The 11930-nt window shown below is 43.9% G+C and overlaps 1 protein-coding gene across 6 annotated transcripts; it reads left to right on the forward strand.

Moving 5' to 3' along the window:
* The first annotated feature begins 2710 nt into the window (after nt 1–2710).
* On the forward strand, nt 2711–11450 carry LOC146382010 (casein kinase I-like). 6 transcript variants are annotated; one of them, XM_084938273.1, is made up of 11 exons: nt 2711–3182; nt 4466–4563; nt 4656–4766; nt 5872–6020; nt 6990–7218; nt 7402–7572; nt 7686–7834; nt 7915–8113; nt 8203–8348; nt 9422–9476; nt 10997–11450. In XM_084938273.1, the coding sequence occupies exons 2-10, from the start codon at nt 4488–4490 to the stop codon at nt 9452–9454; spliced, it is 1263 nt and encodes a 420-aa protein (XP_084794399.1). In that variant the 5' UTR covers nt 2711–3182; nt 4466–4487; the 3' UTR covers nt 9455–9476; nt 10997–11450. The 6 variants fall into 6 exon arrangements, with proteins under 6 accessions (XP_084794399.1, XP_084794400.1, XP_084794397.1 ...); XM_084938274.1 differs by having other exon boundaries at nt 11000–11450; XM_084938271.1 differs by having other exon boundaries at nt 2712–3182; nt 9422–9487; nt 11000–11450.
* Nucleotides 11451–11930: the final 480 nt, after the last annotated feature.

Here is an 11930-nt window from a genome sequence, read left to right on the forward strand (position 1 = left end):
GCACTGTCTTTTTTTCACTTTGTGCCTCTGAGTAGTTTTCTTGAGAAGTCGAGGGTGGCATAGACTGTTATTTGTGCTTTCAGGATTTTTTTTTTTCTAAGTATTTTTGTCTACGATTTGATGAACTAAATTGATTTTCTCTGAAATAGGAAGGAACATTTAAAGAAAAAAAAGGTCATGATCACTGAACTCACAAAACATCTTTTGACTTAAATCATACGCCAATTATGATCTCACTATCAAATGTCTTAATAGGATAAAATGAAGTGTTGACATTTGCAGGGGTGAAATGTCAGATGGCATCAAAATGTTGGGTCATTAGTCAACCCTGTAATCAAAACAATTCGATTTTAGCTATTTTTTATTTAGCTAGATTCTCAATTGATAAAATGAATCTTCAGTAATTGTAGAGCTAAACAGGAATGTCAGCCTGATACTTTTATTTTTTTTATAATGTAGTAAATAAAATCTAAATGATAAAAACTGTGAAAATACTGGAATAGACACTTTATTTGTTAGATCTCCCTACTACTGGGTTGGATCCACTTTTACCTTCATAACTGCCGCAATTCTTCATGGCACAAATTCAACAAGGTGCTGGAAGCATTCCACAGATTTTGGTCCATATTATCATGATAGCACAGCTGCTGAAGATTTGTCAGCTGCATATCCATGATTTCCCGTCACCTCCCAAAGATGCTCCGTTGGATTGAAATCTGGTGAGTGGAGTACAGTGAACTCTGTAATTTTTCATGAAATTGGTTAGAGGTGATCTGATGTGGTGCGTTATCCTGCTGGAAGTAGCCATCAGAAGATGGGTACACTGTAGATGGACACCACACCAGTGTGATCCACTGATACAAGCCAAAATGGGTTGATTCTTTCATGTTGTTTACACTAAATTTTGACTCTCATGTCTGAATGTTGAAGCAGAAATTGAGAGTCACAACACCAGCTGTTTTCCAGTCTTTAGTTGTCCAGCTCTGATCGATACCCTAGTCTTCCTGTTCCTAACTGACAGGAGTGGTACCTGGCGTGGTCTTTTGTGTGTGTATGTGTATTGCGCATTCAGAGATGCATGCATAGCATATGGTTATTTGAGATCTTTCTGCCTACCTTTGAGCTCAAAGTCTAGCCATTCTACCCTGACATCAACACAACATTGTCATCTAGAGAACTGCTGCTCACTGGATATTTTCTTTTTTTCAGACCATGCTCTGTAAACCCTGGAGATCAGCAGTTTCTGAAACGCTCTGACCATCTTGCACCAAAGTCACTTTAACCTCCATCCTAATCCTCAGTTTAAAATTCAGCATGTCTTCATGACTAAATGCATTGACCTGCTGTCATAATTAGTTATTTGTGCTAACTGACAGGTGTACCTAATAAAGTACACATCTGACTTTCAATTATTAATTATTTACTTTTTATTTGGGCGGGTAAAATTGGGGGATCACAGAGCGAATGAGAGTGCACTTAATATGCAAAAACATTTAATGGGGGTGGGGTGCCCTCGGCCTGGGGCTCGGTCACTCTGGCACAGCTGGCTGCCGGCAGAGCTCACGGGCACGTCACTGCAACCCCCCTTAGCTTCTGCTCCGCGGCTGCTGAGTGACCCCTCATCTGGGACTCTCGTCAGCTCTTTCTGAGATAGTGGCGCAGCTGCCCCTCTGTTGGTCTTCCTTGGTCTCTTGTGTTCTGAGGGCCTCTGGATGTCTGGAGTTTTGATCTCCTCCATACCTGCTTCATGCCCTGAAGGACAGGGCTGTGGCTCCCCACACCCTCTAGCAGCTCGTTACATGAAGGAACCTTTTAAATACAAGCGCGCTCATGCTCACAGGTGTACACACGGGTGCTCACACACACAAACGACACCCTTTTTGGCTCCTACCTCAAAGCACACTGTGCTCTGTCGATCTTATGTGCTGCACAATAATGTTTAACACTTAGTATTTACTGTTATATTCCCATATATCATCGTGATGTTGTTTATTCTATTGCTCTCGTTTTCTTCTGCTTGTTTTCTTTTTTCATTCCCAACAGGTGAAATTAAAAAAGAAACAACAACAACAACAAAACAATAACATGTAATATTTTGTATCTACTGTTATCTACTGTTAGCTAGTTTATTGTGATGGTGTTGTTTTTATTATGTTGCTCTTTGTTGTTTGTTTTCTCTTCTGGTTTTTTATCTCCATACAGGTGATCCAGGTGTTTTGCTTGTTTTTCTTTTTTTTTTTCTTCCCCCCTTTCTCACCATCTCTTCTCCCCTCTATTTTTCTTTCTCTCCCTCTCTTTCTTTCATTCTTTCTCCCTGTCCTATCCCCCAGTCATGTCTGTCCCGTCTTTAAAAAACGAAAATAAAATAAATACATAATTATAATAAAGGCCAATCAAATGGACCAATATAGCAGGGCCATGATGATCCACTTGGCATCTTTCTTGGCCTTCAGACAACAATTCTGTCCAAACGGGACAGGCAAAAGAAAAAAAAAAACATTTAATGGGAACACAAATAAATAAATAAATAGGATAATTAATAGAAAACTGAATAATAGAAGTAACGGAAATGATATTTTATTATTAAGTTTTAATATTTTAATATTTTATTTATTTATTTATTTTTTAATCCTGGCAGCTTCGGTCCTCCATACACAGGCACATAGCTTACTCCAGCAGACGCAGGGCGGTGATCATCTTATACTTCTCTATTGTGCTTTAATTTTAGAGTCTGCTGAGAGCGAGGGGAGATCAGAGTGCAGCTGGTGGCATCAGGGCGCTTCATTCATGCCTGCAAGCAGCAGCTCTCAGCAGCCCTGCTGCTTTAAGACAATCCGGGCATCTCTGCAAGCCTGTGCATGACATCATTGATATTGTCAATGGTGTAGAGTGAGGGAGGGCTGGGTGTGAGGGGGAGACGGAGAGGAGCAGCCAAAGGAGAGAGGAAGAGGAGGACCACGGTGTCTAGTTTCAGTTTTTTTTTTCCCATTAAATAAACGTGACTCTACGGAGCTTCCTCTAGTCGCATCTCCACCTCTGGGTCGTCTCGGATTAGCTGGTAATTTTTTTGTTCGACACTTCGGGTTTGGGTCACGCATCTCCGAGGCTATGAGCCGTCCGAAGCCGCATCGGTACGTCGCTGTCCAGGGTCCTGAGTGAGACGACGGACGACCACGAAGCCGGTGAGAAGGTGCAGGGATGGTGGTGATGGTGTTCGGGGGGTGGGTGTATGTTGGCTGGTGAAGATGTCTGTGTGTGTGAGAGAGAGCGAGAGAGACGTGGGGGGGGGGGGGGGGCTTGGGTTAGCCAAACAGAGTCCAGATAGTCGTGTTGGGGTGGGCGAGGGGGTGCGCTCGATCAGAGGTCCTGTGTGGAGGGTGCGGTTATGGGGAATTATTACCATATCTGATGGCCATCCAGACATGAACGGTATGTTGTTGTTTATTTATTTGTTTGTTTGGGTTTGTGGGTTTTTTGTGCATGCACGGCCTTCCTCATTTGCTTTGTGATATCTGGGGCAACTGCACGCTGGGTGAAAATACCACGTCTCGCCTGTTTTTGCAGTCTCTTGCTGCAATAGTGGGTACCAGTTTTGTAACGCTGGCAGCACAGCAGCAGCAGCTCCTGGAAGGCTGAGAGAGAAAAAGAGCTTGAGAAACCTGCTGGAAAGGGTTTGGCGGTGTGCAGCAGTGCACGGTGTGTATGTGGAGGTTCGTCTACAATGCAGTCAAGACTGAAAGGGGAATTGGGGTGGGGGGTGGGGGGGACTTAGTCAGCGATTAATGCGATGTCAGGCTGGCTTGTAAAAGCGTAACCTTTGTCGAAAAGCCCCCTCCATCATCTCACACTTTTATGTCCTTATTTCAGGGCTGTGCAGACAGTTAGCGCCAGGATGAGGAAAACATGACTCATTCAAATTTTGTGAGGGGACCCCGGTGAGAAATTGCAAGTTTATGCAAATCACTTGTACACAGGATCAAGACTCCTTTAAAGTGCTTTGGGAATAGTGTGAGATTTCCCCCCCCACCCCCTGCAGTTCTTAATAAATCATGTTACACAACTACAGGCTCTGTTCTTCTTCACTCTCACCTTTTTTTTGCTCCATGCAGTTTATAAATACTTTATTGGCCTACATTGTTGCCTGGAATTTACTGTCAACCATCCTCGGCACACGTCAGGAGCAGGGGTGTTTCATTAGGTCGTGTCTCTTTGATGCTTTGGCCACATGTGTGCCACAGTTTCCTTCCTGGCTCCAGAGAGTCAACTCGGGCTGCACTACGTCATTGTACTTTGCTCAGGCTTACAGTTCTGTTTCCCTTCACTGATACAGCAGCCTAAGGCCTTACCGCTTGTACTCTAAAGTCTGCAGTCTTTTCACCAGTGTCCTTTCACTCTATTGATCACCGGTGACTGATGACAGCTTTGTGCGTGTGTGTGTCTGTGTGATTCTGTCGAACCGTTCCAGCAAGTTGAAGAGCTCAGGAGCCATGGAGTTGAGGGTGGGGAACAAGTACCGCCTTGGGAGGAAGATAGGGAGTGGATCCTTTGGAGATATTTATCTCGGTGAGTATCTAAGCAAGTAGTGCCAATTGGCATCAATTTTGGGGGTTTGTAGACTTAAGTTCTTCTGATCTAACCTCTGTTTCTCTCATCAGGGTCAAACATTGCTACAGGAGAGGAAGTAGCCATTAAACTGGAATGTGTGAAGACCAAACATCCACAGCTCCACATCGAGAGCAAATTCTACAAAATGATGCAGGGTGGAGGTACAGAGAAATATTTCAGGGTCTCTTTGACAGCTTTACTACCGGTCTGCTGAGATGTAGTAAATAGTTTTAGGGTCACTAAGGAGTATTTAGGGCTGCTGAGAGCTATCAACAATGATTGCAAAGAGATTATGGTGAATTTGAAAGACATTTCAGGGCACACAAAGGCATTGAAACTCAAGCTATCTTTGACTGAAATGCAATTAATGAGCATTTGAGTGTCTTTATGGTCACTGGGAGTAATGATCATCCTGCTGCACTAAGCTGGTGATAACACAGTGACGGACATAAGATAAATAACATGAAGCTTTAGTGAGGTGGAGGAGTTCAAGTATCTCGGGGTCTTGTTCGCGAGTGATGGGAGAAGGGAGCCAGAGATCGACAGACGGATTGGGGCTGCGGCTGCAGTGATGCGGACGCTGCACCGGTCCGTCGTGGTGAAGAGGGAGCTGAGTGTAAAAGCGAAGCTCTCAATTTACCGGTCGATCTACGTCCCTACCCTCACCTATGGCCACGAGCTGTGGGCAGTGACCGAAAGAATGAGATCACTGATACAAGCGGTGGAAATGAGTTTCCTCCGAAGGGTGGCTGGCCTCTCCCTTAGAGATAGGGTGAGAAGTTCGGCCATCCGGGAGGGGCTCAGAGTAGAGCCACTGCTGCTCCACATTGAAAGGAGCCAGCGGAGGTGGTTCGAGCATCTGACAAGGATGCTTCCTGGGCGCCTCCTGGGTGAGGTGTTCCGGGCATGTCCCACCGGGAGGAGGCCCCGGGGCAGATCCAGGACATGCTGGAGAGATTATATCTCTCGGCTGGCCTGGGAACGCCTTGGTGTTCCCCCGGATAAGCCGGAGGAGGTGGCTGGGGAGAGGGAGGTCTGGGCCTCTCTGCTTAGGCTGCTGCCCCCGCAACCCGGCCTCGGATAAAGCGGATGAAGATGGATGGATGGATCATGAAGCTTTATTTATGTGCAGAGGTTGATATATGAGTGAGAATCTTTTGTGTCATCTGAAAAAAAGCTAAATTTAGGTGATGAATTTTAACCTAAATCTTCTGTTACTCCAAATGATTCAGTTTCCTAACATTTCTGCTCCTTCTCACACCACAGTGGGAATCCCGTCTATCAAGTGGTGTGGAGCGGAAGGCGACTACAACGTCATGGTGATGGAGCTGCTGGGTCCCAGTCTGGAGGACCTGTTCAACTTCTGCTCCCGCAAGTTCAGCCTGAAGACAGTCCTGCTGCTGGCAGACCAGATGGTGAGACCGACTGGCCACAAAAAAACCTAACAGCTCATCAGGGCTTCTTTTTTTCCACCTTGCACCTTATCATCTGTAGTAACTAATCACGTTAAGAGCTCAAATGAGAGCTTCTGTGTACTTTGTCAGAATTTAATACCATTTTTAAAACAGTTCCTCAAGACTGAGACTCGTCTGAGAAATATATCACTTTTCTCTCACAAATGTCACCTTTGCTTGCACATGGCACATTAGAAAGTTACAGAAAATGTTATCAGAAGTTGTTGCCATGTTAAGGCTCAGAATAAACAAATCATTTAAAACCCGAGAAGAATTCCCATCTAAACAGATGAAGCTTGTTTTCTGGCTTGAGGCTCAGAGTTAGTTAAGAGTCTTTCTCCTCTCCTCTAATAATAACTTTCTCTACCCCTGTAAAATGACCTCTGTATATCTGCAGAAACGCTGGCAGGGTTATTGATCAAAACCAATGACTCGACTATTATTTCATCAGCCAATGACACTTTAAAACAGACTTTCAGTTCCAGATCAAACTCTCTGTAACACTGAGTACATAGAGAGCTGGCAGAGTCGTGGCCCTGGCAGTCGATGTAACTAACTGTGTGAGAAGGAATAACTGCTCGATGCTTGTGCACACGAGGCCTTTGTCTTGTACTTTTAAACAGTGACTGCTTTATGTTTTTGTGCAGTAAAGGTACAGCGCCTCTCTTTTTCTTGCATTCAAGGACATTTACATTTAAGATACTGTAGATGACTCCTAAAAGGCAATAAAGACAAGATAATCCAAACTGATACAATAGTTTTGCATAATCTGCATGGTTCCCTTTTCTTATTAACATGCACACGTCCATCTTTTACATACAGTCTGTGGGCTAAACCTGAAAAACTGCTGTTTACCTTCATGAAAGGAAATTTTTGTTAACTGTGCCTCAGCATACAAGATAACTAGTGACCCCCTTTGTCTGTCTTCAGATCAGCAGAATCGAGTACATCCACTCCAAGAACTTTATCCACAGAGACGTGAAGCCCGATAACTTCCTGATGGGGCTCGGGAAGAAGGGAAACCTGGTCTACATCATCGACTTTGGCCTGGCCAAGAAATACCGTGACGCCCGGACACACCAGCACATCCCTTACCGTGAGAATAAAAACCTAACCGGCACCGCCCGCTACGCCTCCATTAACACCCATCTGGGCATCGGTAAGGCAGCATATCTGTCTTGTTGTGTGTGTTCTGCGGACCCCAATGTGATTTTTCTGATTCCTTTTTATTAATTGTGACATGATTCTCAGAGCTGTAGCTTTTTCCTTTCTTTCCCTTCATTTCCTGTTGTTTCATTCTCTTCTCTCTTTTCGTCCCTTTGCTCCGTCTTTTTCTCCACAGAGCAGTCGAGACGTGATGACCTGGAGTCTCTGGGCTATGTTCTCATGTACTTCAACCTGGGCTCTCTGCCATGGCAAGGACTCAAGGCTGCCACCAAGCGGCAGAAGTATGAACGTATCAGTGAGAAGAAAATGTCCACCCCTATTGAGGTGCTGTGCAAAGGTTACCCATGTGAGTAGCTGTTAGAGTGGTGTTCTTGAGTGCAGTAAAGAGGTTTTTGCAGTTTTTCTGTCAGACTGTTCATCTGATTTTGCTCTAAATCTTCTGTCTCTTATGTTTCCCAGCTGAGTTCTCCACGTATCTGAACCTGTGTCGCTCCCTACGGTTTGATGACAAGCCAGACTACTCTTATCTAAGGCAGCTCTTCAGGAACCTTTTCCACCGACAAGGCTTCTCCTATGACTATGTCTTTGACTGGAACATGCTGAAGTTTGTGCGTGTCGCACTTGGACTTGGAAGATTTATCCCTTTTCTAGCAGACTTTCTCATCTATGCTATTCCTTTGTGTCTCAGGGGGCCAGCAGGACAACAGACGATGGCGAAAGGGAGAGGAGAGAGGGGAAAGATGGAGAGGAAAGACCAGGAGGAGGCCAAAGAGGAGCGGGAGGTCGAGCTTTGCCGCCGGGTCCAAACCCTTCTGCAGCCAACAGAGTGAGGAACGAGGCAGACGCTGCTCCTCCTAACCCAGCTACGCGTGGGGTCCAGCAGTCAGGTTAGGGTGTTGCTTTCTTCTGGGTGTTGGAGGGCAGCAGCAGAGTTCAGGTTTTCATTTTAAGTGTGTGTTTCTGTGTGCTCACACAGGTAATCGCTCTCCTCAGGCTGGGAGAGCAGAGCGAGCTGAGCGAGAGAGGAAGGTGGCCATGAGGCTTCATCGCGGGGCCCCGGCTAATGTCTCCTCCTCCGATCTCACTGCACGCCTCGACCAATCGCGCATCACCACATCACAGGTAGGAAGATTAGCACTGTGTCGTTCTACACACTCAGGACTGGTGATGGATATTCAGACATCACCTCACATGCAGCAGATGGCTGCCCCTCCTCGAGCCTGGTTCTGCTGGAGGTTTCTTCCTGTTAAAAGGGAGTTTTTCATTCCCGCTGTCGCCAAAGTGCTTTCTCATAAGGGGCAGTCTGATTGTTGGGGTTTTCTCTGTATTATTGTAGGGTTTATACCTCGTCATCTAAAGTGCTTTGAGCTGGCTGTTGTTGTGATTTGGTGCTATGTAAATATAACTTAATACAGTAAACTAAGACAGAGAACCTTACATGTTATGCAAGCATGTGTAGCACACAGGAACTACAGGGAACTTTATCAAACTTGACCACAAATAATCTGCAGCAGATGTCACTCTTTGCTCTTTTGAAACAATTTTTTTTCCTTATTTCTTCTTTTTGGTGGAGAAAGTGGATGAGAAGAGTTTGCACTAACTTAGATTACTGAATTTTCTCATTATACTTGGCACTCTGCTCTAACTAGTGATGCATATCTGAAATACTTGGAAGCAGGAAAATAGTCATCATTAATCTACTTATTACCACCAAAACATGCATATGAAGAGTTTTTGTTACTGTGGAGCTTAAAGTCAAATATGATATGAAGGCAGACTAATTCTCCAAGGCCTTCCTTCAGTGACTACATCATGTAGCAGTGACAGCAGACAACCTGAATGACCACTCTGAGCTCTTTAAAGATTCTTACATGAACCAAACATGAAATTCAAATGGATAAAATATGACTTTGTTCACTGACTGAATATTTTATAATGTACTTGTATATAAAACAAGGAACTTAATTGTCCAGACTATCCTATGATCTTAACAGGTAATAAGTAGGCACGTCAGGTTTTTTCCAGTGTCTGTCCTTTATTTGCTGCAGTGAATAAAATGATCCAAACTCTATGAAGGCCGTCTGCTTAAATTAAACTTGGAAGACGGCTCGCGTAGTTTAGGCGTAGAAAGGCTCTTTTCTTTATTTTTTAGCTTTTGCCTTGTTTTAATCATCTCGTTTTCCCTCCTTACTCAGGTCAGTGTGCCATTTGAACATCTGGCAAAGTGAGTTCCTTCTCCCTGGCCTGCAGGTCAGTGGCAGGTGAGGACATGTCTGACACATACTCACACAGACAGCGTTTCTTTTATTTAAAAAAAAAAAAAAAAAATCCTTGCTTTTGAGCTGTAATTGTTGCATGTTGTGTATAATATAGACCCAGTGATTCAGCACTAGAGTACAGCAGACATTAGACAACTTTAAGATGAACAGCAGAAGAAAAAAAGATCCAGCCACAACACAACAACTGGCTTTGTGATTTAATCCATGTGTTGGATGTGTTGGATAAGGACACAATTTATGTACTTTTTACTACTACACTGTTTAACTGTAAAGCTGAATTAAGCTGGAAACCAGTACTGATTAAAATTCACTGTGTGATCCACAGAGCTATGAAAATTGTCTTTGTCCAATAAATTGCGGCCGTTGTTTTGCCGCTCTCCTCTCCTCTGTTTCACGATGTATGTTTATGCGTGCACCTCCTCTGCTGGTGTGTGTTAGACGAGGCCAAGGGACAAAACCATAAACTGTATATAAAAAGAAGGGTGTAACCACAAGCTCCCATCCCCATCATAGGGATAGTGTAGTTTGAAAATAGATTGTCACGAGTCACCCTACACGCTCACACGGTACCAACTTGTCAAAAGAGTGCAGCCACACTGTAAAACGTACCCTGGTTTTCTGGTCTTCATTAAGATACAGACAGGTGCTGCAGTTTTCTCCCGAGCAATAGGTGTCACCACTAAGACATTATCAACAAAACATCAGCGCTGATATAGGAAGAGAAGAAGTCAAACCTGGAGTCAAAGACATTGCACAGTCTGTTGTTTTCTACCCCTGTGGAATCTGTCAATGAGCTTCTGCACTGATTTGGCATTAAAATAGCAGTAAAAACAGACACAGCTGTGCACTCCAAGTTAAAAATTGAAAGATGCATGACCAACCAGAATCAGCACAGAGGATGTGACATCAGTTTCGTCACAGATTCGTCACACAGCACCGTGCTACGGGGTGAACGGCGAGCATAAATGGGTGGATGGATGGAGTCGGCCACCTTCTGGTCAATTACAAAGATGGCAGCTGTTTTTTTTTAACTAACTCCAGTTTTCAGTCCTGTAAACCAGATCCATCTTTTATATACAGTGTATGGGTGCAGCAGGGTGCGAGGGAAGTAGTAAAACTGCTCAGGGGGGAAAAATGCACACAAATGACACAAATAAATTTGATGACTTGTTTTATGGCACTGCTCTATGCCATTCCAGTTGACTTTATAAATGCAGGAAAGGGTAACATAAGACATTTGTCATTAAATTTCTTTTAAAATGAAAATGCTGCAAAAGCAGACTTAATATATTTACTCTAAACAGAATTTAAGTAGTATTTATGGTAGCAGTAGCGCAGTACAACAGCACTTAGCAGGCATATAAACGGGTGGACTACAATTTGACTAAGGCTACAAAACAGAAGCAGCACAGAGTGATCAGCTGAAAATCTTCATCTTTTAAAGACTAACATTTTCCTGTTTTGTTCTTCTTTTTTTCTCTTGCGGTTCAGCAGCTGCAGGGTATCAAATACCCCTTACTTTTCAAATGGATGAATGAAAACATGAGTGACTGCAGGAGGAGAAAGCATTACAGGCCCTTAAAGGGGGATCGATCGTCCGTGTGTCTGTCAGTATGCGGTGTGAGCATGCCCAGTGTTAAAGCTTGCTGAGATGATGGAAAACCAGTGGGACAGACGAACTCTAGGCTGGAACCGTTTGATACTGCTTTTCAGAGAGTGTTGCCGGACGGGGGTCGACTCGGTCAATTCAGAGGCTCAACTCAACTCGCATAAAATAAACCATCAAAGTGCACAAAATGGACTAAGTCAATTATTTTCTGGTTTACACCTGTGATAAAATCAACAACTATCAATCTGCTAATGTTTGCGAGCTACATCTGCTGCTTGTGGTATTCTTTATTATTAATAGATATCTTTAAAAAAAAAAAAAAAAAAAAAAAGGAAACATGGAGACAAATGCAAAACAAAAGTGTATCCAGGCCTACGAGAGGCGAGCCAGGCGATTGCTTTAACGTGGACCACCGAGAGGAACAGAGGAAGGGGATAAATGGGAGCGAGGCTGCTTTTCGTCAGTAAACGTGTCTGTCTGTGTTATTGTCCTAATCGTTCGTTTTGCCTTCAGCTTTGCTTTAGAGAGCCAGAAGAAAGGAAAGCTAGTTGTGGGGAAGAGGGAGGCTGTAAAACCTGTTAGGAGTTCCTATTTTTCAGCACATTTGTTACAGTCTTACCTAAAGAAGACTGAAAACATTACTGAATGTGAAAAGCGCAAAAAGACTGCCACGAGCAGAGATCGGGATATAACGTGGATTGTATGATATGATGAAGCCTTAGTCCAGCTTGCAACTCCAGGCATGAAGAGACTCGAGAAAGTTGTAAGATCTTGGTGGTGAGCAAGTCTGGTGTTACATTTGTATTTTTCTTTACT

This window comes from Perissodus microlepis, chromosome 8 (assembly GCF_051167445.1).
Source record: "Perissodus microlepis isolate ML-2025 ecotype Zambia chromosome 8, ASM5116744v1, whole genome shotgun sequence".
In the NCBI taxonomy this organism is placed as follows: domain Eukaryota; kingdom Metazoa; phylum Chordata; class Actinopteri; order Cichliformes; family Cichlidae; genus Perissodus; species Perissodus microlepis.